Genomic DNA, 21,853 nt, shown 5'->3' with positions numbered 1-21,853 from the left:
GATGCCCAGTGACAATCGAGTTATTTGTATCTGCGGAAGAAGAGCGAACGCAGGTTTGTCCTTGAAAGTCACTCTCGTTTTTATATGTCTAAGGATACTGATATGCGCTTACCCCTTATACAGCTCTCATACATCTATTAGTCGCCAAAATTTGCCGAAAGACTCACCGACTTGGACTTGTAGGAGAGAAGATGGATAGACACAGTCCTTGCATAACACGCACCAGAGACACTGTGTGGAATCGATGGCAATAGTGAAGAACATTGAGTTGATCTAAACATCTCCTTAGGACCCTCCGAGCCCCAAGATGTGCGTCAAGTCGGGCAAGGGAACGTCTAGTATTGTGAGTGAGTCATGTCAAGGAGGACGTCGACGCGTCACTGCGCCATAAACGTGGTGAAAATGAGGCAAGCCACTGGCAAGCCCCAAGCCACCCCTCAGAATCTAAGGGCGCCCTTGAACCAAGTAAACATGGGCAGTGAACTATGTTGACGGCATAACTCAGTACGTCATATAATCCTGAGAATTATGGCCGTTTTTATTCTGTTCCAGCTGGGGAAACTATCCGTCACACCAGAGCGGTCGAGCAATAAGTGATCATGAGGGTGTCTGGGGACAGCGGTGCTATGCGGGACTGCGAACGCGCCTCAAATTGCATCCTTTGCTGTACGACCACAGGCAATTCCTCTTCTTGACATTCATCGCCTATCGTAGAACAAAGAGCCATGGCCGCTTGAGCTGCTGAGGTCCACTGGGCCCTCTCCTCTTGAGCATCGCATCCACTACACTTGCTGGATACACCACTCAACTCTATCCATATCTCTTGCCAGGCCGATTGCCTCAAAGCATGGAATCTACTCAGGAACTACAACAACTCGAGATCACTGTCCTCAAATCTATCTATGCAGACGACTTCATGGAATGTCCGCCTCCAAAGGCATGGAAAGTGCGTTACCGTCCTGTCGTCTATCTAAAACCGGTTAACTGACTCGAAGCGCCATCCTAGGCTGCCGCAAGGCTTCCTGAATTTATCATCAAGGTCCCCCATTCAGACCCTCAACATGCGGACAAGATCTACTTCAATCTACACGTCATGTGCGCGCCGCCAATCTTTCCTCTTTGCGTGACTCACGTTGAGTCCACCCAGACTTCCCAAGACCTATCCGACCAATGCATATCCTACATTCACTATTCAACATCCGATTAAGGGCCTCTCCACCGATCAAGTCGCGAAATTGTCCGCTGCTATTCATACGGAGGTGAAAAATCACAGAGGGACGGAAATGGTATTTCAGGTGAGCCGTGCGCAAAGGATGCGCAGCCCGCATGCTTATTTTCCAGAAGATCGTCACCTTTTCCCAGGACTGGGTCGCTACCAACGTGATACCACCTGTAGAAGTCATCGGCTCTCTTGCCACAGAGATGAACAGGCGCGCGTTGGACGAAGAAAGGGTGTGTGCGTTCTTGACTATACCCGCTTGTTCAAATTGCCTAATTCCACGTCAAGGCCCGACGAGAGCGCGAAGAAACACAGGCGCACGAAGAAGCAGAACGCACACGACAGCTCGCCGAGGCTTTCAACGAGCAGATACGTCTCGACGCTGAGCGCCAGCAAGCCGAGCGCCAGAAGTTCAAGGCGCGCGACCGAGCGCCGTCCGACGCCACAGAGGTTCCCTCGTCCTCTGAGGACACCCTCACACAGTCATTTGATTGCCTTCTCGAGATCAATGGTCTTCAATTCCAGACGGTCAAGATGTTCCATCCTCACAAAGGTTTGTAGGGAACGGGCAGCTCTGGGAATGAAAGATCTGATTTTTAGCTATTCAGAATGCTTGGGCACTGTTTATCTTGCTGACCCGATCTGCGACGACGTCAACGCGACCTTGCCACTCGAGGTGCATGTTGTCACGTTCGACTCCCATTACTATACAACAAATCAAGGTACGTCATCCATCACTTGCGTTGTTGGCACCTCATCAAGTATCTCAGGTCGGAAGAAGCTCAAGCAACTGGAAACTGAAATCCAGCGTGTGATTTCAGTCCGCCACGACAACTTGTTAAGTATCTATGCCGTTAAATTGACAACGCCACAATCAAGTGGGCCGCCTCGGCTGGCGATTCTCATGGAGCAACGCCCTGCTCTCACTTTGCGAGACGTGCTCGAGGACTGCGAGGCTTTGCGTGAGGAACGCGCCACTGTCAGTGCTTTACTTGTCAACTTCACCACCCCACGCTGAACTCTGCGCCAGGATTATCTTGGGCAAATCCTCAAAGCGCTACACGTTGTGCATGCAGCAGACCTTGTTCATCGAGGTGACTGGGTTTCTCAAATGATTATACAGTTTCTGATATTCAATATACCTTCCAGGTCTCTCTGTGCATTTCATTGGGCTTGTTAAGCGGGATCAGCCAGGGCAGTCGAAGTTGGTCAAGGTGGGGAAGGTCGCGTACTACGTTCGTCTGTTGGACCTTCACAGGTCAAATCCGTTTGGGCCGAATACTTCAATGGTTATCAACGAACTTCGCTTACCCGAGAATTGGTAAGGTGTCTCTAATGCTGTATTCTTCAATGCTAAATTACGATCTTGAAGGCTAGGAAAGGATGCGATGGATTCGACTCTAATCTATACCCGTAGTCGAGATATACATTGCGTCGGGGTCATATACTTGCAGATGCTGCTGGGCCTTGACGTTGTTGATCGATTTGCCGATGTCCGAGCTGCGTTGCAACATTGTGCGTATTCATTGTCCTGCTCATCCTCTATGCCGCCTTATCCGTCCCTTTAAGCATCAATAACTTCAACTTCGCAACACCACGCATTGAACATGCTTTCTCCCAGAAAGAATAATCATGTATCCTGCCTCAGTCTCCTCACAGGGCTCTCCGAGACATCCTTTCATGGAAAACGTCGCTCCGCGTCGATTGCGATCATAGGTATATTTTGCACGTGCATGTATCTGTCTGTTCACTCACCGCGAAATATAGACCCGAGGACCCCAGTGCCTCACAATTATAGCAGTTCTCCGGAGATCGACTATTTCATCGCACCGATCACCAGGAATAAGCCCGTCAGCAGGTGGAAAGAAGATTGGGAGGAACTAGAGTTACTAGTACGGTCATTTTCACCTCCCGATATATTCCGCTTATGTCTGCTCTCCAGGGTCGAGGAGCTTTCGGCTCAGTGGTCAAAGCTCGCAACAAGATCGACTCTCGTATCTATGCCGGTATGTTGTTTGCACTTATGATAATCAGTGGACTGAGGGCTTTGCAGTGAAGAAGGTCAAGCTGCGGGCGACAAAAGAGAACAGGATTTTTCGGGAAGTGAACGCTTTAAGTCGCCTATCACATCGCTTCATCGTGCGGTACTATACCACCTGGTTTGAGCTATCTGAGCCCGAATCCGCTGCCGCGTCTGACTATGGCTCGAACTCAGAGGGAGACTCGGGCAGTACGGCCGATGGGATGACTTCGGTGCCAAATAGCAAGCACAAGCATAATGGCTCGACAGACCCGTTCACTGTTGACATGGACGACTTGGATAGAAGTCATTCGCAGTCATCCTTCCCAAGTATTCACTTTACAGGGTCAGGGTCAGGGCCAACGGAGGACAGTGATGGCGACAGTGATGATCAGCAGCCTTTCCGGAATGGCTTCCACGGAGCTCGGACAAATGGCTTGAACGCTGTGATCGACGTCCTTCCCAGGACGCCTCCCCCGTCAGCCTCGAGGACGTTGTACATTCAGATGGTGAGACCATCCCTTTCGAAGATGGACTGTTTCTTATTCGTATTTCAGGAATTTGTTGAGCGTCAGACCTTGAAAGAGGTAAGCTATATCATGTTATCTCCTGATCAGCCGTACTCACTATTTTTTCCCATAGAGAATTGCTGAAGGGCTTTCAGAGGACGACGCTTGGCGTCTTTTCCAACAAATCGTGGACGCCCTCGTCCACATGTCTGGTCTTGGAATTGTAGGTTGCCACTCAGATTATCAAAATGAGCTCGCCTAACGCCTCGAGCGCTGCAGTTGCATCGCGATATCAAGCTAACCAACATCTTCATAGGTCGGTTGCATTTAATATAATCCCTGCTTTCATTGACTAAGTATCACTCCAGATGGCAAAGGCGACTGCAAAGGCAAGGCGTGGTGATAATTTGAGTTTGGCTGCAGAACTAAACTTTCATACAGTTGGCGATTTCGGGCTTGCAACGTCCAGCCTTGCTGCCGTTGATCCGTCAGATGTGTCTCCTCATGCAGCTATTGTTGAATCAGACATGACTCTGGGTTTGCATTCTCCTCCTTGCTGTCTATGGTAGCCAGCTTATATTTCTTTCAGAGGTTGGAACGAAACTCTATATTGCCCCAGAGGTCCAATCTCATAAGAAGGGTCCGCGTGATCATACCAAAGCAGACATTTATAGCCTGGGCGTAGGTCCACTGTTCCAAATTTGTGCCCTCTCCGTACTGACGCAGCTGCAGGTCGTGTTCTTTGAGATGAATTACTCCTTCACCACAGGTGCAGAGCGGATCGCCGTTATCGAGGATCTGCGGAAGCCCGATATCTTCTTCCCGAGAGATTGGGAAAGCCATCGAACGCGACAAAGACAAAGTAACTACCTTTCTGGATCAGTGCGCAGGTCGAGTCTCATATCAATCTCACAGTTATATCTTGGTTACTTCGTCATAACCCTTCCGAGAGGCCAACAGCTTTGGAGCTTTCTCAAAGCAACCTCTTGCCACCCAGGCTGGAAGACGAGTATTTCAAGGGTGCACTTCGGATGATGAGTGAGCTTCGCATATTTTTTGAATTCCGTTTGCTTGCCCACTCATCTGCTCGACAGCCAAGCCGGATTCTCCACACCACCAAGCCGTTCTAGCTGCGCTATTCAATCAACCTGCCAGAGGCACTCGGGGGCATCTGTATGATATGGAAGTAGAGTTTACTTTTCCTGAACATACATCCCTCAATGGGGTCGTTCACGATACGTTGGCGGCAATATTTCGTCTTCACGGAGCGGTAGATATGGAGCCGCCGCTGCTCTTGCCTGTCACGGACCTTGTCGATGAAAAGAGTCGTGCACTGCTTCTCGACCGGCACGGAGACGTTGTATCATTGCCGAACAATGCCCTTGTTCCTTTCGCGCGTCTAGCTGCTCGTAATAATACCAGACGGATCAAACGATTTCATATAGGTGATATATATCGCCCCAGGTAATAAAGCTTATACATGATTTAGTCCAAACACTGACAGTCTTTTAGCCCGGTTGCTGGCCATCCTGAAGTATTGAAGGCAGCTGTGTTTGATATAATCACGACGGATGTCGCGAACGGGATAAGCGCCTCTACTGCGGAAGCTATCATCATTCTCAATGAAGTCCTCGATTCTTTTCCTGATCTCTCACAGACCTATGAGATACACATATCGCATTCCCGGAGTAAGAGTCTTCAATATACCAGTCGCCTTTACTGACATCTGTTCATACAGTCATCGACTCGGCACTAAATCGGATACCTGAAGACATGCGCAACCATGTCGTTGATGTTATCACTCAGACCAAATCTTCTTGGGCCCAAAGACGGTCCATGCTTCTAAAGAAGGGGTTGCTTAGGAGTACCGTAGATGAACTTGAAATCCTCAGCGACTTCGGTAAGCTCCAACATGTTGTACTTGTACTTCAAAGTTGAACCCTCTGTAGATGAAGATGCGGACCTTCTGCTCGCCAAACTGGAAAAAATTTCACCTCAATTCATGACTCTCTTCTCTGCGGAACTCCACGACCTCAAGAAGACCATTCAGTATGCGAACATGGCCGGTGTGATCCGGCCTATCTATTTCCACCCCTTGATGCTCGGCAGTTGTAGCACTTGCTTCAAAGATGGTGTTTGCTTCCAAGTTGTCAAGCGAGGTAAATTGCACGACATCCTCGCAGTAGGTGGCAGGTAAGAAGCAAATAAAAATAAAAATAACCCTATACGATGCTCATCATATCGAGCAGATATGACAACATGGTGTCACAATTTTCTCCTCCCAAACCGAAGGGTGATGCCGTATGCGCCGTCGGTCTGCAAATCACCTTGGAAAAGATCCTGATTGCGCTTGCAGCATTTCAAGCAGTGTCTGTCAAAACCCTGCTGAAAGAGCAACGTTCGTTTGGCTTTTGGAGTCCAAGGCGATGCGATGTCTACATTGTGTCTAATCAGCCAGGATTCTTGAGTCAGAGACTCGAAGTTGCTGCGTTGTTGTGGCGTCATGGCATCAGCGCCGATGTGATGTACGAATCAGGTCTTCCCGGGAACGAACACGAGAACCATTATGAACTCTGTCATAGAGAGGGGATACTGTGAGTGTTCCGGTATGCCTGATTTTCGGCTTTTATGACAAGTATGACAGCTTCACTGTCCTTCCGCGCCCCCGGGAAATGCGGCGAGACCAACCAGCGTTCAAGGTGAAAAGTATTTTGAAAGGGACCGAGTTTGACGGTGAGTATGCACCTTGTTCCTTTGAATGTTCCCTTCCCCATGTGTTTCCTGTAGTCTCCCGGCAAGAATTAGTCGTTTGGTTACAGCAGCAAATCGCAGAGCAGAAACGCATCGACGCGTCGACCTCGGGGACGCCCATACTTTCTGAGACTTCCCAAGGTCCAGTTGTTTCGAAAGATCTTGGAAGCGCCCCTGATATATACTTGGTGCTTCCGGGAGACCAGAAGAAACTCAGAAAGCAGACGAAACAGATGTTCATCGACAGAGGTGAGTCAAGAGCCAGTACATACAACTGGCTCGTCTCGTTGACACAACAATTTCCAGCCTTTGAAATGGGCGTTCAGATCCAGAATGCTGTTCAATCTGGCATTCCTGTCCTTGCGATTGACGTTCCAGGCACAGTTTTCGATCTGTTATCCAAGTCGGCTAGTTGGGTGACCGATGACGATGCCTGGAAGATAGTTACTACAACTTTTCCGACACAGAACACAGGTTACGCAGTTCAAGTACGAGAAGCCGCTGCCCGCAAGCGGGCAGATGGCCATCGTTTCGTCCTTTTATTCGCGGTTCGCGATGAGCGCGTCCACTTACTAACGCTTTCATGAACGCTATGCTGTGTTTTACTATATGTCAGCCTCCTATGTATCACTTTCAATATACCTATTACTGTATACGACAGCTTATTAAATCTAACGCATATGTATTCTGTCCACTAGAATCTCATCGAAAACATCCCAGAAGCTATGATCCAACACACTAGCCAACTACATGCTTCACGAGAAGCGGCATACCCTGCAGCTCAAAAAGACACCCATTAATGTCTGTTTTCTGTACAGAGGGTGAGATGATTTGAGATAGATTCCAAACGATCTGATCCGAGGTCGTGAAGAAGGAAAATCTACTCAGGAGTGTTGCGAGGATGACTTCTAAGCACATTGATTTTTTTGACCGATCAGTCCGATAAAGACAGACTGAAAGACTATGTGCGACTTACTCATTTCGATCTGTGCGAATTTATATCCACTATCGCATTGAATCAGTTCATAACTCGCAAGAGAAGGGGGCTCAGAGAGCTTACATGCAAGAACGCCCACCGCCAAGGAAGGTCAGCCTGAATGCGTTATTGAGAGTCTTCGCATCAACGAACCCTTTGGATCACTGATGAAATGATGCTCACATCCCTGAATAGATCCCAGGTAAACGCATCATTTCATCCCTGTGTCCTGAGCCCAGCGACTGCGCCGAAAGCCAGCGCTCCGGTCGCCATTCCAAAGCATCCGGACCCCAGATGGATGGGGAACGATTCGGGGCGACGATGCTCACGAAGAGAGTTGTCCCTTTTGGGATGGTAAGCGCTGTCCTCGGCTGGCCCTGTGTGGGGTCCGATGGCTTAATAGGGGTGGATAGAGGGACATTACATGTTTCAGTAGCCCTACCGGGGTGAAGGTGAGCATTTTGACATGGCGCCGACCAGCGTTTGGAAGGAAGAGATCGATACTCACGTGCGGCGGACAAATGGAACAGGGGGATATCTGTCATTGTGATTAGGGTCAGTCTCAAGGCCACAGAGCGCTAGCACACCATATTCTGGATCAGCTTACAATCGCAAGGTCTCCTTGATGACTGCGTCTAGCCATGGCAGCGACAAAAGTTGGTCATAACAGATGTTATCATCGTTAAGTCGAGTATTACTTTCTCGACTGCGTGCCTGTTGAATCTCGTGTCGTACATTGTCTTGTACTATTGGATGAGTAGCTAGCATGAATAAGATGCGAGACAGGGCAGAAGAGGTTGTATCCTGAGCGCCAAAGATGAGGACGCTACGACGAAACAACAGATTAGCCCGGGACGTCCATTTCATCACGGAGTCACCTACGTCATCTGTCCTATCAGTTCTTCATCACTGAGCTGTTCTTCCGCAGTAGAACCCTTATTTTGCCCGACTGTTGATTTTGATTTATTGAAGTTAACAGACCATAACGAAAACTATGAGTCGCTTACGCAAAATACTGACGATGTCCTTTGGGTCGTGAGTTTGCTCGTGCGCGTCCTTTGACCCAGAGAACGTGTCCTTCTTGTCCCGTAATATATCCTTTGCGGTATCATACATTACATCGGACATCATCTTGATTTTTTGTACAGTCGCGTTCGGCGTTATATCAACAAGTTTGCGACGAAACGCTGGAGAGCCGATGCGAGAGATAAAAGGAGCAAACTGCCGGATTAGGGAGACGCGAAAGAGTGCTGGACTGAAAAAGCGTGAGTAACGTATGAAACAAGTGGAAACTGGGATTGATATTCACATAAGTTCACGGATCGCCTTGGTGTAGGGGTTGTTTGACGGGGAATTCAAAGGGTCGAATGAGTAACCCAGAACTGCCTGTCCAACAGATTCGAGCGCTACGCGCGACATCCATTGTGCCATGTCCAGGACCTCCGACGAGCCCTCTATCTCCTTCCCTACGGCGTCTGACAGCTAAAATCGAGGTGTTTAAACAACAATCATGTCAGACATACCACAGCTGACGAACCCTGTGCGCTACATCGTAAAGCTTTGGGACCAGCTTCCGTAGCTGCGGGACAGAGAACGCAGGGCTGACAATTTTACGCTGACGTTTGTGATGGTCTCCTAATGTGTACGACATGAACACCACCAAGTATCGCACAAGTCTTGGTCATTATCACGCACCGACTGTCGCGACGAGTCCTTCCCCAAAAATAAGTTTATTTGTCCTGTTTGTGGGATTGTGCTTAATGATAATATGCCATGATGAATGACACTTACTCGATGAACGTTGTGGTCTCTTCGAATGAGTCTTGATCCTTCACAATGATGCTTTGTAAAGCCCTCGGGTCGGAAATGTAAAGTTGCTCATCCTAGATTTGATATTACGTTACAAGTTTGCTTGAGAACGCGAAAGCAGCCGCAACTAAGCACTCACCCCGAAGAACCCATACACTTTTACGACATCTCCGTAAAGTCTAGTCAGATCATCATGGAATGGGAGGCCTTTCGCATTGAAGAGCTGGCTTAGGTTTCCTACCAAGCACATGAGCTGCATGTCACATAACGGAATGGGCAACGTCCAGATTTACCAGTAATGTATGATTTGGGTAACGGCCCAGGGATACCTCTGAAATGGGATCTTCTCGTTGTTCGCGAAATTCGGAGTACAACATATAAGATGCTCGAACATGCAGAACAGAGCAATAGGTCGAAGAATAAAGAGGGATAGATAGAAACAAACATTGTGCGTGTAAATCAGCTTGACGAAACGCCTGTTTTTATACCACCTCTCAACACGTGAGCTAGATTGCCGAGAGATCAACTGAAATGATCCACTCATCTTGCTCGGAGTTCAAGGCTGACTAGGCCATACAGTCATAGCGCAGGGCCGGTTAGGTTAACATTCCAAATCGTGTGGCAGACCCTGCTGAAGTCTGTAGAAGCGAGAGTTTCAACGCCCAATGACGCGGCATGTTTCTGAAGCAAAACTATCTCCAGAATGTTATGGTATCGCAAGCGCCGTATCAATCAGATCAGTCACTGGGGTCTCGTATAATTGCCGGGCGTCGTTCGATGGGAGAGCGTAATATCAGACAAGCGATTGACGAAGATTGAGACCTTAGCGAAACACCGGAGCGCATAGGGATGTGCCTTATGCCACAGTGTTTCGGGCCACATTGGATATATGGTGACAAGCATCTTGTGTTTGATGAAACCAGAACTAGATACCAGAGGACCCTGCTTTCGGTATACGAGCGACGAGTGGCCCTCCTCCCGCTCTGCGCCAACGACTGCATAACCGTTTTGAGCATGGTGAGTCACGTCCTAGTATCATGGAAGTAGCCATCCTTTGGAATAAGAAGATGCGACCAAAGAAGCGAAAAACAGTGCCGCTCTTTGTGTGAACTGTGCATCAAATCAAAATTATGGCAACGTTGGGGAAACGACTATGTTTTGATAGCACGATGAAGATCGTGGTAGACTGACCTAGATTCAACTTGCATCCAAGACAGCGGTGTTCCGTGACTGGAGGTTAGTTAACAGCGACACTAATATCTCGTGGGTGATGGGGCGACCGCAAAGAGCAGTAACGCACGGAGCATATCATCGCAAGTCTGGTGATAATATAAGAGATGAAACACCCATCGGCGTTCAAGAAATGATGATGTAGGAAAGACGCTATCCTTGGACAGCGGTGACAATGAATCCCACCGTCTAGACCGCAAGACCAAGGACAACGTCAGTTTCAGTGTCCACATATAGCTGAGTCCGAGCTGTCCGAGGCTGTCTGTCAAACCGCGATGCAAAAGCTAAGACGATTACACATGTTACAACCGATTTGGTTAAGTAACCGGTAGCGCTGTCATCCCAATCAGTATAATTTTTCGTCGCTTAGCCGCGGTGCCAGGTAGTAATCATGACTTGAAAGAATTGTGAAGGCTCTGGATTTCTCTCTGACGCACCTTAGGAGGAGCCTGTTACCAGGCGTTGAGGTGGTTAGAATGGGGCACGTATTGCCACTCTGGAGAGTATCACAGAACATGCTCAAGACCGCGCACAGCATGACGCTGGAGTTATCAACGAGCCCTCGGTGAATCGAGCGAAAGTGAATCCAATTATGTTCAGGTGAAATTAGAGTATCAGTAATACTCACTTGTTATGCGGATCTAAAGTCAGATAGCGGAGGGGTGACTTGTCCTATGATCAGCAGTACACACACGAAAACCATAGCCAGCAGCGATGCGGTACAGCTGCTTATAAACTTATAGCACATCTAACCAGGAATGCCAGTGTTCAGTCATTCTGAGGGGCGCAGACGAGACACCGACTTTGGACAGCGTTGGACAAAGAGGCCACAGGCGTATACACGAGAGGGCGTTGCATTGGCACCAACGCTGAGCGCTGAGCGCTCGGGGTAAAGCCTTAGCCGTAAGTGGGTCTGGTCTCGAGTGAATATACAGTATCAAACACACGCTTCCAACTTCTCGATCCGTCTCCGAGAAGCGACGCGCAAGCGCCTTGCACCTCTGTGACCGCGTCGACGAGGATACGGGGCATGAGCAATGCTGTGAATTCATCGAGCGAAACAGGTCGCAAATTGCGGAGCAGTTCGTGAATATCAGTTTCCTGCAAATTAAAACAAGGTCAAAGGAATGCAACACGACAGACAAGAACTTCAAGCAATCTCCAGAGTGCAAGATATCTGGAGGAGTCAATCGGCTCTGTTGTGCTAGCACGCCGTTGACTGCGCACCATAGCTAGAGTAACTCCAGGCATTCCCAGCTAGACAAAGTTGCGATAGTGATGCGACAAGAAATAAACCAATACCAAAGTATGAGTCTAAGAATGGGAAAGTTCCTCTCTCAGAGATATTATCAAAACCCGTTCTCCGAGCCGCTGAGTGCCAGGTCGTCTTCGTCGTCAGAAGGGAAGCCAAGATTGCTGCTCCCTGAGCGTGCAGGGGCAACGATGTGGTGCCTGCGCGACACAGAGTTTTCGAATAACATATTAGAATTGAATGAACTTGGCGATGTACAATTCAGACTTACCGCTCCAATAAATCTCCGACACCCGCCACTCCTGCTTCCCAGTCTACACGTACCCAGTTGTGAACAAGGTCCCCCGCCCGATACACAAGCATGGTGGGAAGCATGTCTGTGTCCACGACATCCTCGTCCTCTTCGCCAAAGTCGTCATCTTCAGACCTCTTCTCGTCGGTGATGTCGCCGTACGGATCGTCTTCGTCAACAGTGCCGCCGATCCGATCCGGCGTAACTCGCGAACGAGAGAGGTACGACGAAGAAGGTGGGCGACGCGGGCGGGAGGATGCTGTAGATGCAAAGCCGATAGCGCTCGCCCGACATCGAATAAATTTGGTTTCGGTGTGCAATCGTGCAAGACGCGCAAGAGTGTCGTCTAGGGCATCACACCGGTGGAGTGACTGGAAGAGAACCCATGAATTGGGCGGACGTGTAAAGACTTGAAAGAGCACGTACCGGATCGTAGATGTGCACTACCACCCATACACTCCTATCCTCTTCCTCAACAGCCGGCACAAACCCTCTCATACCAACCTCCCTCAAATGCCCAAATCTCCCCACCCGCTTGCCACTTAATACCGCCGGTGTACCACCCAAGATCCCCTCCAACGTGGCCTTCTCCCACTCCCTCTCCTTTTCCTCTTCTAAGAACGTCTTCCCTCCCAAGCTAGCCTTCTCCATAGCCCGTGCCAACGCTTGTGCATCTCTTGCGTTGCGATCGCGCGCGAGTGCACTCGCCTCGTCACGATCGCGAATCACCCCTTTCACGCCCGTGCGGCCCGGCCCCATGCCGATAGATGGTGCCCCCCCTTCGCCACCAAGAGCGCTCTCGATCTGCTGCAAGCGGTCAACAGTAGTGTCTGAACTGTCAGAATAGGTTTCGCCGTCGTCAGGCCACAATGCATCAGGCGATGGGGAGCGTTCTGGAGATGAAGAGCGACTGCCGCCATTGAAGAGCTTGCCTGAGAGCACCAGCTGCTCTAAGTGGTCAGCCATAACCGATGCACGCTGAACGCAGTTTTAATGATTGGAAATCTGATCGACGTATCGATGATGAATACTAGATATGCCCTAGAAAGAGGAGAAGACAGAGACTTTGGAGTTCCGTGTTCAGTTGAAAAGCAGCGGTGGCAAGTTCCAAGCTTGGTAGGTGGTAGCGCAGGAAGAGCCCTTTTAGCTCCTTTTAGTAGCTTTTAGTACCATGACCAGCCTTTGAAGCCCTCCCAACGTATGTGCTGTACCTCTACCTCTGTGCACTCGTGCTGGATTCCGACGCGACACCAATTAATAAAGGTGCTCAATTGCAAAACATCCTTTAAAGTGTTGTTCAAGGACAACGGCAAAACCTATACCGAGCAGTCGGGTTTGCACAAAACCTACAAAACCAAGCTGTCATGAATGTGTCCCTCCCAATGTCAGATTAGATACTGCAGCAAACAGCATTCGTGTCAAAATGGTCAATGAGAAAGCGGTGACACGGTGACAGGGAACCCAGATGGAAGGTATACGCGGTTGCCTTTGGATATCTCAGTCTTGATGTGTGAGCCGCAATGAATGCTGTGTACGGTGCGGAATAAGCATGCTCTTGGTGAAATAGCGCTGCTAAACCATAGCGCACCTAAAGCTTTTTGTGTCTTTCAATCGTGCATATTAGTATGGTAACGCTACAGTAAGTAGAACAACACCCAAAAAGGTTGCGTCACTGCTCGGTCGGATAGACTACCTCTCCATCCACCTCTTCGCTCGCATCGAGCATCCTCGATATCCACCTTACAGGCGCACCCACTTGTTCCGCCTTATCTCTGATCAAAATTATCTTCCGCTTCCAAAGAATCAGCACCTCCAGTTGCGGGCAAGCGCGTGCCAAAGCTTGGATGCAATCATCATTCTCGTTCATTGAATATTCGCCATGTTGCCCTCGGTAGACAAGATGCTCCGCTCTGATCGCTTTCAGAGAAGGGAACAGTGAATAAAACGCACACCATTGGGCCTGAGGGGACGATTATTAGAATAGAGAGATGCATTTCAGAAGAGCACTTACGATCTGCTCCACCGAATCCACAAGGAGTCCGCATGTATCGATATCGAGCCAGGTCAGTTGTGGTGCAATCGTTGCAAGCACCTCGAGTTGGGCCAAGTTCTCGTAATGTATGACCCCGAGATACCTGATGGATGGGCATGCCGCTAATCGTTGTAGGAATGGAGTTTTCCAAGGGGAGGGGATTGGGACAGTGGTGTCTTCTTCGTAATTCTCGTCCTCAGCATGTTCCAGCTCCCACTCATCGTCCCAGCCAAAGTAGTCGTCTACCACGATCTCGTCGCGCATGTCTACTCCCGACAAACTGGTCAGAGTCACCATTGAGGGTTTGAGGAGTGCTGCCGCTTGCGCCGAGGAGCATTCAAGTGTCTTCAGGCGGGGTAGAATTGGCGCAATAGTGTCTAAGGCCTGTGCGAACTGTTCCCACGAGCGCCCTGGCATCATACGTCCAAGTGAAAGATCTTCAATCCCTGGATGTGTTTCGAGAAAGCGCACGAGGGAGTCGACAGAGCAGCCAACGCCTTCCGTAAGATGAAGAGTGTGTAAGTTTGGCCAGGTTGCATTTGAGAGGAGAGAGCTCATGGAGGCACTTGATAAGTGGCGGTGCACAACGAGGGTAAGCTCAAGAACCTGTGTAATTGACGTAAGTCAATAGAAAAGGAGCAAGCAGCTCTTATATACACACCTCAAGATTAGGGCATCTATGCAAAAGCATATCGATGAGCGGAGTTGCGTCAGGCTCGTCGGCCTGATGGTCGAATGCGCTTGTGTGCACCTTGAGCGTTGTGAGCCCTGAAAACCGCAAAAACTGAGGCATGCAGTGTCGATTAATCTCAAGCAATCTCGAACAGAGTATGTTCATTTATGGCTCACTGAATCAGAAAAGACGATACTCGGCGTCGATGCTTCACGTAGGTCGCCAATGGTGCCCTCGATTGTTCCGTCTCCATCGGGGTGGTCGGAGATATCTAGTGTAGTGACGGTTCCAAGTTCTTGCAAGGCCGTCCATACGTCGTCCATACCCTTGAAATTCGTCGAGGCCGCACGATTCCATGCGAATTCATTAAGTTTAAACATACGTCGGATGGCTGACACAAATATAGGCAGGGCTTCCCCATAGGGATCAAGCTGCCCCGGTCCATTTCCCAACGCTCTTTCTTTGCGAGATTCTGGCGCAAGGCCGGCAAAAGGAGGGATCTTCGAGGAAGTCTCGTCTGCGTCCCAGGCCTGCTCGTCTTGAATTATCAACGAACGCACACTAGCAGCGTGTAGATCATCGCGTAGAATACTTTTCCAGAGCTCTGTCCGACCCATTGGAGCACGAATGATACGAAAATGGAGATGGTTCGGGATGACCAAGCTGGCTAGAGCCTTGCAAGTCCTCGCCACGGCGAGGAGGGATGTAGGGGAGGATATGTGTGCAAGAATCTCGTCTACAGTTTCAGGAGGTAGATCGAGGAGATGGTGTTTGCTCGGGGTCGGACAATTCATGACGATGGTTGTCAGACTTCGGTCGTTCGTGTCCGCTCTTTGTAAACCTTTCAAGATTGCCTTTCGGTCGCTCTGCGACCCGGGCCCAATATTGCGATCAAGATGGCAATGAGACTGCCAATGACTTCGGAATTCACCGCTCTGCAACGCATCTTGATGAACTAAGTACGTACCTCGAGATGCAATATCCTTTGATAGAGCTATGGCGCTGAGTGATCACTCCAGTCTCAGTTCTCCGAGGGGCATGCAGAGAGTATACATAGCATGCAGGCATCAGCGCTTCAGCGACGATGATCGATCACAGGTTCCTCGGTGTCAGTAAGTTTCGGACAAGTAGAATTAGTAAGCAGGCGCTTCCGATAGGTCTATTATTTTTACCACACCAAATCCTTCACTGGCAGGCTCAGGTTCGAACAGTATTTGAACGTCATACAGTAAACCGAGCAGTTCAAACTCTTTGATATCGAGATTGAGCACACTTAGTTTCGTTAGACCCCGATTATCCTGGGCCTTCTGAACTCTTATTGAAGGTCAGGAAGCTGACAATAATACAACATAGTGATCTCAAACGAGTATGTATCTCATCAAAACCTCTCTGGACCCTGATGCAGTCTGGCCTATGATGGACATAGAGATGACACTTTGATGTAAGGCATCTACAAAGATTTATTGGGTTGATTGGCGTCTGCTATTCAATCTTACACCGCATGGCCCTCGTCACAGCCTCTGATAGCCTCTGATGCATGTTGGACCAATCAATGCCTATTTTCGAAAGTGCCGTGCCTACAGAGCTCGTCGACCTGCTATAAAACCATGGGGTATGCGGCTCACATTCCTCAGTGTCTGCGACATCTCACCCCTGCTCTTGAGCCAGTTCTCTCTTCTCATTCTCTACCTAATACTTTTCTCTCTTTCGGGTCGTCTTTAATCTGCAACGTTCATCATGCAATTCAAATACCTCATCGCTCTTTCTGCTCTCCTGCTCTCGAGCACGGTCATTGCAGCTCCCTTACCTGAGGTTTGTCCACACTTATTCCCATTGACATTGCTCTCTACTAAATCTAATATCCCTTGTAGGGCACAACCAACGACGTCATTCTCCAACGCCGATCGGTCTCCCCCTCATTCACGTTCACTAACGACTTAGCGAACATCGTGATCCCCGCGCCCCTCCCCGCGACCGCCGCCAAGAAAGCCATCGCCGCGCAGGAGAAGAAGATCAAAAAGGCACAGGCAAACCAAAAGGCAAAGGAGGCCCTCCAGAAGACCGCGTCGTCGCACGTCACCACCGTCCTCAACGCGGCCGCCGACACCCTGAAACTCAGCGGGAGCCTCGCTGTCAAGGTCACGAACGACTTCCACACCAGCAAGGACCCGGAGAGCCATGCGACGTTTGAGTTCTCTGCGCCTGCTTGCGGCGGGACGTGCGTCGGTCATGCGTACAAGTCACCCTCGAAAATCTCGCCGGGCAAGGGCCAGCCCGGCAAAATCTTCAGCGCCGGGCACGCCGTCATTTTCGGGGTAAGGCCGTCCCGTCCCACATGCGCTCTCTTTTAATTGCTCATAATGTCTATCGGAAACAGGGCAGCGATAAATAGGCATGAGGATGACTGTTGGATGAAGGGATTTATTTATTATACGAAAGATTGGGTAGATGCAATGAAATAACGACTCACGCGCATATTTATATTTATCTCCTGCCTGGTGCACTGAAGTAAGAACGACGATGTTCTGCGTATAGGGACGGCAACGAAGACTACCGTATCCCGCAGCTTGAGAATCGCTGGTACGTTTTCGAGGTCAGCTGACTGAATCGAAAGGATTGAGATGACGGAGTCGAACTGAACCTTTCAACGCGAACGTAATGCCAAAAGCACTTGCCTTCATGACACCAACCGCAGGGAGTCGACAAACCAAATGTCCATTTGATGCACTACAGAGCTACTTCTAGATCACACAAGAAAGCCACGACGGAAGCAGATGATGCTGAGGAGACTACGACGATGGAGGGAAGAGATGGATTGCACGACAACGAGGCGTAAGGACCGAAGAAAGACGGCATGGATGCAGAGAGGGTGGACATGGAAGCGCACGCACGGAGGATGAACCGGGGAGGAGATATGCTTTTACACAATGAGTGCCAGCCAAGAAAGACCGCGAGATGAGGAATGGGTATGCAAGAGGGAGAAAAAAAAATTGACAATTTATCCAGGGGAGCACAGCGGAAGCGAGAATAAAAGAAGGTGAAGGGGAAGGGAAAGAGGAGGCCGCATTATCGAAAGCTTCGCCGGGAGCATATACATACATACATATCCGCAAGGGCCTGCCTACAGGATCATGTGACTCGCGCGCTTGAGCGCGCTCGGGGTGATATTCACGCCTGTGTAGTCCTCCAGCCACACGTCTCGCTCTTGACAGCGGCGGAGCACTCGCCTCCAAAACTTGGCCACCGCAGGGTGTGGGTACTGCGCGCGCATCTCGTGCGACTCCACGCTGAGGTCGCGCACGTACTTGAGCGCGGGGAACGCGTCGCGGAGGAGCAGCGACGACATCTGCTCGAGGAGCGGAAAGAACGCGGTGTCGTCGCCGGCGGCACCGGCAGCCGCCGCGTGAATGCCTCCGCCTTCGGTCATGTCGAGTGCGCTCGTAATGCGCGCGTCGATGTCGCGAATCGCAATCATCGTGAGGCGGGGGTGGCGGGGCAAAAGGATGTGAGGCGCGATCCAGTCGGGTGACTCCCAATGCCATTCAGCATCGGCGGAGCAGATGAGCTCGCGTAGGTTCGGACACCAGCGTGCGAGCGAGAGCGGCTCGCGCCCCTCGTCCGCGTCGACGTCTGTGCCGTGCAACTGCCGATGGCGTCGCGGGTGAGTGGTAAGGTAATGCTCCTCGATGAGTGAGGACGAATGGCCGAGCTCGAGCTGCTGCAGTGCGGCACCGTGCGCGGCAAAGAAGCGGAAGAAGCCTTTGCCGGTGTAGCTAAAATCGGCGGAGACGACGGAGAGGTTGCGCAAGGCGGGCATGTCCCACGAGGCAAGCACGGCGAACATGCCGTTGTCGAGGCTGACCTTAAGGCTGCGCAGGGCAGGAAGGGACACGCGCATTGCTGCGGAGGCAAGGTCCGCAGACTCGGAGAAGAGCGCGTGGAAGTTGGGCGAGCAGGACGAGAGCTCGAGGTACTCTAGGCGGCGCGTCGGCATGTCCTGCAGGGGAGACATACGCAGGTGAAACGGCACGTCGTCGTAGCTCGTCCACGCGAGGCGGCGGAGGGTGCTATTTGGGTGCGCGAGGAGCGAGAGCAAGCGTTCGGGGCTGCAACGGGGATCAGGCACGATGTCGTATCGGTTACGCTGAATTGATTGGTGGTCGGTGTAGATCGTCAGCTGGGGGGAATACTCGAGGATGGTCTGGAGATCTGCGGGGGAGCAGCGCTCAAGGACAGGTGTCTCGATGTGCAGGCGGCGAATGAAGCGCCCGCTGGAACCGAGGCCTTCGACGAACTCGAGAAGCAGAGTGTGCGCGAGAGCCTTAGCCTGCACAGCGCGGCTGATCCACACAAATTCGTACATGTAAACCTTGACGAAGGCGTTCCAGCGCTTGCTGACGAGAGAAATATTCGCTTTGAATCGCATAGAAGCGTAGTATGCGGCGAGCTGGAGTGCTGGGGACTCAAGAAACGAGAGCTCGTCTGTGGTATCGAGAGGGTCGGGGGTCATGAGGGTTGCCTCGCGGATGATGAGAAGCCATATTTCGGGTGGGAGGCGGCAGTGGTCAAGAGCGCGGGGATTGGGAAGAGGAGATTTCCTATGCGGTTTGCGCCTGGCGGGCGGATCAAAGATCAGCCTCGTGGGACACGGTTATTTGTGCGACAAACAACAAGAGGAAGAGACACGACCGACGGAAGTATGCATTTAGAGATGTTGAAACAAAGTGAGACAATTAGCTTGACTGTGCGAGGCACACGAGGGACATGGTGCGGGCAGAACGCGGCCGAGGCTCCGCGGAGAACGACGGTCGCAGCCAAGGAGTTTAATGGCTTGTTGGGCAGAGGCAGAGGAGAGTCGGGGAAGGACGGCGATCAAGGAAAGCATCCACGCAACTGAAGGTTACACACTGGAATGTATGCGCCACCAAACGTCCCCACGGTTCGATGGCGACTCATGCGACAAGCATACATTCAGCAGGGCGAGAGCCTGGGCATCGTGCAAAGGTGCAGACGACGGCAGCCCTTCACGCTGCCGCCTCTCCATGGTGGAGCAAGAGGTGCCAAAAAATAGACGATTGAGAAAGGATAGAGAGGAGACATACCGTGAGATGTGTTTCCGTGGGATAACGTTGTGGAGCCATAGAGTGATGCGTGTGCGGATTGCGTCGGGTATCGTGGAGAGAGTCGAGGGCATCGCTGGTGGTGGTGGAGAGGAAGAGGGGGGGAGAAGGAGGAGGGGAAGAGGGATGGACGCAGGGGACAGCGAGCGCTGGAAGAAAGCAAACAGAAGGGAACGGGCCAACTGCGGCCTTGGCCGACACATCCTCGGCTTCCATTCAATTCCCCGGCCACGCCACCACGTCCACTCTCCTCCTCGTCGTTCAACAAAAGGTAAACAATTCCTATACACCTCGCGTTTGCCCCGGAAGGACGCGCCACCCAGCTTACGGCACGCTCAGCAGGCGGGCCAGCCTTTCGACCACCTTCTCTCCTCTAGAACGTCCTGTTTTCTTGTCTCTTGATCCTGCCTTCTTCATGGCGTCCACGCTCAGGTTCACTACAATTGTTAGGTGCTTGTCTTCATGCTATATCACCCAATCGCTGTCCTCCATCAGCGTGTCTAGTCGGCGGGACATGACGGCCATGCTGGCCGATCTCGGTTTCTGCCCGGCTTTGACGTGATGGCTCAGTCAGCTCGGTCCTCTAAACATAGCGTTCTTGAGCGGAACCTTCGTTCTGCTTTCCGATACTGTAGCAGATCTATTGCTTGGGTTTCTCTGCATGCTACTTCGCCTGCCCAAGTATATCGTATCATCTGGCTTCCGAATTCCCGATTCCCGCCGGGCATCCGCCTTCGCACCTTCACGACGACCGCCGCCGTGCGTGGCCTATAGCGCGCCTGCACTTCAGCGTGATCAGCACTTAATCAATTGTCATGCATCAACCATCATGTATCATCCATCACAAGTCTGCTCCGGACGTATGCAAGGCCTTCTTCCAACTCGCAGCGCCCTGATGGCTCGTTCGGAACCCTCCGTCGATACACACGCTGCCTCGTTCCGCTTGATTCCGCGCCTTGATCGGAACGCATATACCTGGCATCTTCCCTTATCTTCCCCTGGTCCTCCTCGGAGCAAAATCAAGAGATCTAGCTGCCGAACGTGAGGACGGACTGGGGACGACCCCGCGATGAGTGGTGATCGATGACTTCATCACATCTGTGCCTTGCGCCGATAAACAGCGGGTCGACTCGGCTGCCGATGCAGGAAAATATATGGATTGTGCTTGACTAGGCAGGCTTGAACACTCGTTATCACAATGGGATGGCTTTTCCGCATTGAGCTCTTCACGCTGGGCGCCGGCGCCGGCGCCTCCGCTTGACTCCTCGTTCCCCATCAGCCGCCCGCAATCTGCCTTCTAGTTCATCGTCACCAACATCAATCATCAGTCAGGCGTCCTCTCAAATGCGAGGTTCACACAATATGAAGGATAGGTGCTGCAATACATCACAACCGATCACGAACACGCTGAGCGCCTCTCACGTCTTTGTTGCTCGGTCTATTCTAGCCTACCTATACTTAGGCTTAACTTGCTCCACGTCAGAACATCACTCGCACTTCCTTGAATAGTTGCGCATATCTCGTGATCATCCATGCCCGCACGCTGGCCCGAATCCGAACCCCGACGAACTGCCGACGCCCTGCACTATTCGCCGCCTGGTAGCAGTAGGCCCCAGTGCTGGAGTGCTCGCAAAACGCTTTTCGCTACTCTCCGTTCGTTTGGACCTCGTATTGGACACCGAAATTTCGACGTCTCGCGATTCGCGTATCCGGCCCTGTTTCCTTGTTTCGCGAATTGTTGCCTCTGTGACGGCGAGATGTCTATTTGAGCCCTGCCGGCGGAGAATATCTGGAAGGTCGCGCTCGGCTTGGCGGCGTGACTTACTGTCGTCGCTCGATCGCCTTGATCCTTTAAATGTGGATGTATTATCGATATGTAAACTCGATAGGGATTGATATCGTTGTTTCTCCCTGGCTCTCAGTTTTTATGGGCTTCAGACTTTTTTGTATCATGATTCAAGCACCCTCAG

General features: G+C 51.0%; 7 protein-coding genes across 7 annotated transcripts; 3 read left to right on the top strand and 4 right to left on the bottom strand.

Moving 5' to 3' along the window:
• Position 1: 1 nt before the first annotated feature.
• Positions 2-254, top strand: HETIRDRAFT_423239 (uncharacterized protein; the record flags this gene model as incomplete). The annotated part of the gene is made up of 2 exons (XM_009554684.1): positions 2-53; positions 124-254. 2 exons carry the CDS (start codon positions 2-4, stop codon positions 252-254), a joined length of 183 nt encoding a protein of 60 aa, XP_009552979.1.
• A 593-nt stretch (positions 255-847) lies between these two features.
• HETIRDRAFT_331450 (uncharacterized protein) lies at positions 848-7,086 on the top strand (the record flags this gene model as incomplete). Its single annotated transcript, XM_009554683.1, has 29 exons — positions 848-979; positions 1,007-1,095; positions 1,148-1,295; positions 1,345-1,452; positions 1,508-1,772; positions 1,828-1,941; positions 1,990-2,198; positions 2,250-2,313; positions 2,369-2,540; positions 2,592-2,734; positions 2,789-2,908; positions 2,987-3,111; positions 3,162-3,225; positions 3,273-3,694; positions 3,797-3,826; positions 3,882-3,971; positions 4,028-4,068; positions 4,161-4,285; positions 4,338-4,429; positions 4,481-4,610; positions 4,664-4,786; positions 4,843-5,212; positions 5,261-5,436; positions 5,487-5,648; positions 5,698-5,941; positions 5,995-6,342; positions 6,393-6,481; positions 6,536-6,748; positions 6,806-7,086. 29 exons carry the CDS (start codon positions 848-850, stop codon positions 7,084-7,086), a joined length of 4,689 nt encoding a protein of 1,562 aa, XP_009552978.1.
• A 151-nt stretch (positions 7,087-7,237) lies between these two features.
• Positions 7,238-9,731, bottom strand: cpm96 (cytochrome P450 monooxygenase 96; the record flags this gene model as incomplete). The annotated part of the gene is made up of 14 exons (XM_009554212.1): positions 7,238-7,407; positions 7,476-7,504; positions 7,560-7,592; positions 7,659-7,913; positions 7,984-8,013; positions 8,083-8,301; positions 8,358-8,424; positions 8,483-8,730; positions 8,785-8,957; positions 9,013-9,110; positions 9,171-9,214; positions 9,267-9,358; positions 9,424-9,521; positions 9,578-9,731. The coding sequence occupies 14 exons, from the start codon at positions 9,729-9,731 to the stop codon at positions 7,238-7,240; spliced, it is 1,710 nt and encodes a 569-aa protein (XP_009552507.1).
• Positions 9,732-11,863: 2,132 nt separating this feature from the next.
• On the bottom strand, positions 11,864-13,024 carry HETIRDRAFT_423236 (uncharacterized protein; the record flags this gene model as incomplete). Its single annotated transcript, XM_009554682.1, has 3 exons — positions 11,864-11,966; positions 12,038-12,429; positions 12,485-13,024. The coding sequence occupies 3 exons, from the start codon at positions 13,022-13,024 to the stop codon at positions 11,864-11,866; spliced, it is 1,035 nt and encodes a 344-aa protein (XP_009552977.1).
• Positions 13,025-13,727: 703 nt separating this feature from the next.
• On the bottom strand, positions 13,728-15,557 carry HETIRDRAFT_423235 (uncharacterized protein; the record flags this gene model as incomplete). The annotated part of the gene is made up of 4 exons (XM_009554681.1): positions 13,728-14,018; positions 14,070-14,696; positions 14,752-14,858; positions 14,960-15,557. The coding sequence occupies 4 exons, from the start codon at positions 15,555-15,557 to the stop codon at positions 13,728-13,730; spliced, it is 1,623 nt and encodes a 540-aa protein (XP_009552976.1).
• Positions 15,558-16,500: 943 nt separating this feature from the next.
• On the top strand, positions 16,501-18,947 carry HETIRDRAFT_447006 (uncharacterized protein; the record flags this gene model as incomplete). The annotated part of the gene is made up of 3 exons (XM_009554680.1): positions 16,501-16,575; positions 16,635-17,078; positions 17,459-18,947. The coding sequence occupies 3 exons, from the start codon at positions 16,501-16,503 to the stop codon at positions 17,597-17,599; spliced, it is 660 nt and encodes a 219-aa protein (XP_009552975.1). The 3' UTR covers positions 17,600-18,947.
• On the bottom strand, positions 17,459-19,895 carry HETIRDRAFT_391201 (uncharacterized protein). The gene is made up of 2 exons (XM_009554679.1): positions 19,866-19,895; positions 17,459-19,376 (listed from the first exon to the last, which is right to left on the bottom strand). Exon 2 carries the CDS (start codon positions 19,271-19,273, stop codon positions 17,885-17,887), a length of 1,389 nt encoding a protein of 462 aa, XP_009552974.1. The 5' UTR covers positions 19,274-19,376; positions 19,866-19,895; the 3' UTR covers positions 17,459-17,884.
• Positions 19,896-21,853: the final 1,958 nt, after the last annotated feature.

Source organism: Heterobasidion irregulare (assembly GCF_000320585.1).
Source record: "Heterobasidion irregulare TC 32-1 unplaced genomic scaffold scaffold_13, whole genome shotgun sequence".
Lineage (NCBI taxonomy): Eukaryota > Fungi > Basidiomycota > Agaricomycetes > Russulales > Bondarzewiaceae > Heterobasidion > Heterobasidion irregulare.
This window is presented reverse-complemented; position numbering and strand designations above follow the sequence as displayed.